The sequence below is a fragment of the Sprattus sprattus genome (assembly GCF_963457725.1).
Source record: "Sprattus sprattus genome assembly, chromosome: 12".
Classification (NCBI taxonomy): domain Eukaryota; kingdom Metazoa; phylum Chordata; class Actinopteri; order Clupeiformes; family Clupeidae; genus Sprattus; species Sprattus sprattus.
The window spans coordinates 15,591,036-15,594,133 of NC_137910.1; the positions used below are offsets into that span (position 1 = coordinate 15,591,036).

The 3,098-nt window shown below is 46.7% G+C and overlaps 1 protein-coding gene across 2 annotated transcripts in view; it reads right to left on the bottom strand.

The window, feature by feature from the left end:
• Nucleotides 1-2,874, bottom strand: part of qkib (QKI, KH domain containing, RNA binding b) — an 83,306-nt gene extending 80,432 nt beyond the window's left edge. For both annotated transcript variants that reach the window (XM_080849227.1, XM_080849226.1), the window contains exon 1: nucleotides 2,181-2,874. In XM_080849227.1, the coding sequence (XP_080705353.1) occupies nucleotides 2,181-2,322 (142 nt within the window). In that variant the 5' untranslated portion in view covers nucleotides 2,323-2,874. The remainder of the gene's footprint in view (nucleotides 1-2,180) is intronic.
• Nucleotides 2,875-3,098: the final 224 nt, after the last annotated feature.

Below are 3,098 nucleotides of genomic sequence, written 5' to 3' on the forward strand. Positions count from 1 at the left end.
AGGCTCACGTGTGTGTGTGTGTGTATGTGAGAGAGAGAGAGAAAGAGAGATTTGTGCCCTGCAGATGTATAACATGTGCGTGTGCGTGTGTATGTGTTTGCGGATGACTGAAACAGCAGCCGTTATTCTGTTGTGAAATTGCGCTAGTGGATTCTTAACCCTGTGCACAGCTGGCTAGACGTCACCGTCCCCGCTGGCCCACATCCATGCTTGAAGTAAGCACCCGACAGATGACTCATCTAGTGAAAAGTAAAAACTCGTGAGCGCATATCCATGACGGGTGTCCTCCTGGACGGTTCATTTTCTCCGGGCACTGCCTCTCAAGGAAGATGGCCCCGTTCTCAATGACGCTAGGGGTAACTGCTGAGGACTAATTATCTGCTCCTCTGTTACCTTTCTGCCTGGACATTTTAATATCCATGTCATTCTAAGAGATGTGGAATGAATGAATGTTATACATACAGACATTAAAACAGACAGACAGACAGACAGACATACATATGCATAGGCATACAGACAGTCAAATGAATGCGACTAGTTAACAGATTCAATGTGGTCATCTCGGTGAAAGGGCTGTAGAATGACCACTGCGGGTCAGGAGAACAGCAGGACTTGTGTGGACAGTGGGGGGGGCTGGCGGAGTGAAAGGCCTCTAGGCGATAAAAGCCGCCTATTTTCTGCTCCATGCTCTCTTTTCAGATCCCCTCGTCTGCAACAAGGTCGCCCAACCACAAAGCAATACCTGGAACTGGCGGGGATGCAAGTGGAGCCTCTCCGCACATTCACAACAGGCGGGTGGAAGGCCAGACATTGTGGAGAACAGCGATAAAACAAACTGTTGCCCCGCTCTGTCGAGCACTAGAGCCGCCACTCTCCAATAATTCCAAGCAGAGGCACCCCGCTGTCGCTTCTCGCGCAGACAAAGCTCTACTCAGGAACACAGCTACACAAAGCCTCTGTGTTTTTGATGCCATGTTTAGCCAGACTGGGACCCTGTGAATATTGCATGGTCTCTCTGTCTCAGTGGACATTTTGTAAAGATTATGAAATAATTTTGCAACGACTGAGATAATCGACAGTAAAACCAGAGAACTAAATAAAACGTTGAAGGACATGCTCGTAACACAAAGAGTCGCTCACTCGAGTGATATATAAGGCCCATTAAAGAACTTAATAAAGTTTGCGCTCGTAGCTAAGCGAGGGAGACAGCGAGGTGTCCTTGGAGACCACAGTCGGAGGAGCCCCCTGGTGCTCCGCTCGCTGAAGTTCCCACGCCCTCCCAATCACCAGCTCTCCGGACAGCCTCATTTAACTCCTACCCTCGCAACTCTATCATATTTCTCGGGGAAATGAAGAATGCGTGAACACATCTGCCGTTCGCCAACACATGTTAAATGTTACAGATGGGTTAGACGTGATATCTGGAGACCTCCGAGACTGTCCAGCCTTCGTGAATCAAGGCAGTCCCGTGGTCTTGAGTGCTAATATGATAGTGTAAGTTACAGGTTTATCAAAAGTATGATAAAGCCCTCGAATCAAAATTTCAAGCTGGGCTACATGCTGTCACGCTAGATTTCTTTCCTATTAAAAAAAACCGAAGCGTTGCCGTCAGTTGACTACAAGTATTTGGAACTTTGGAGAACGTCTATGGAAAGGTATAGGGCATCATTTATAAAAAAAAAAAAAATAATAATAATAACAGAAACATCACAGTGGCGGTGAATAGTTATCAGACATAATCGAATTTATAGCCTATTCTAAATTACATTCGTCATACGACCGTGAGCTCGCTGGACTATTTCAAATAGCTCAGTCTCATTTGAAACAAACTATTCTCCCACACATACATTTTCTATGTTATCGTTCACGCAAGCCGTGTCTTTTATTTGGTACAAGCGTAGTCTTTTACGGACACCAAACATAATCCCGTCGGGGAAATTAGAAGACGGAGATAGCACTGTATACACCTGTCATAAACTACCCCACCGTTTTCTCCCTTCAGCCCTGACATGTCAAGATCTCACAGCCTACAGCCAAGTGAGAAGCAACACATGCCCAAGACATTCATTTGTGAGGAAAACACTTTCATGATGCTTCTGACATAAGCGGTTCATTCGCTCACACAGCGGACCCCTGACTTGTGTTTGGTAATGAAAGGCGAGACGTCAAAACGCTCTTACCTTCATCAAGCAGGCGTTCTAGGTGGTTGAAAATCCCACAGAAGTTGGGCAAACTGCTCATCAGTTTTTTATCGTTCATCAGCTGCATCAGATAGTCTGGGCTCGGCTTCGGCTTCTCTCTCGTCTCCATTTCCCCCACCATATTCCAACCAGATCGCGATCGAGTCCAAAAGTGCACCGAAGCTGATAAATAAATACAACCTGCGTAGAAATGAATAAATAAGATACAAAAATAGAGGACAGAACCAGTCCGAGTCCGATTCTCTCTGTTGTCTCTCAACGGTAAATGCAATGAGCCAGTCTCCTGTTAGTGCTGCCAATTCCTTTACGCACTGCACAACAATTCTGTTCGATCGTTTGTCAGATGTTGTAGGACCAGGTGTAAGGGGGAAATAAATAAACGAAGAAATAAACAAACAAAACGGAAAGGAACGGACGAGGTAGCGTGATTTCCGCTGAATGGTTTTTGCCCTAAATCCACAAGTTACTCAGAATGAACCAAAGCAGTAGCCAAACTCCCGCGTGTCCACAGCTGGTGTAGCCTACGATTTAAAATCTTCTGTCTCCCACCAAAATAATTCTCCTTCACTTCCTCTTGTCGACAATCGTGAAAACGGCAAGGTGTTCTCTCCCCGAGCGCAAATGTACTTGCGTCCGTGGTGTTAGTGTGTGGGTATCCGGATCTAACACTAGAAACGTCTGTCTCTCTTGACTCGCACTCCCGGTAACAGAGCTGCTCCGCTGTGGCAGGCAGTCGGTCTTCACTAACCGTCTCGCTTTGCTTAGCCTGGGTTCGCAAGCCCTGTCACATGATCAGACAGCAACGCCTGGTCCCTGTGTGTGCGTGTGTGTGTGTGTGTGTGTGTGTGTGTGTGTGTGTGTTGGTGGGACACACACATTTAGCGATGACATACGCAG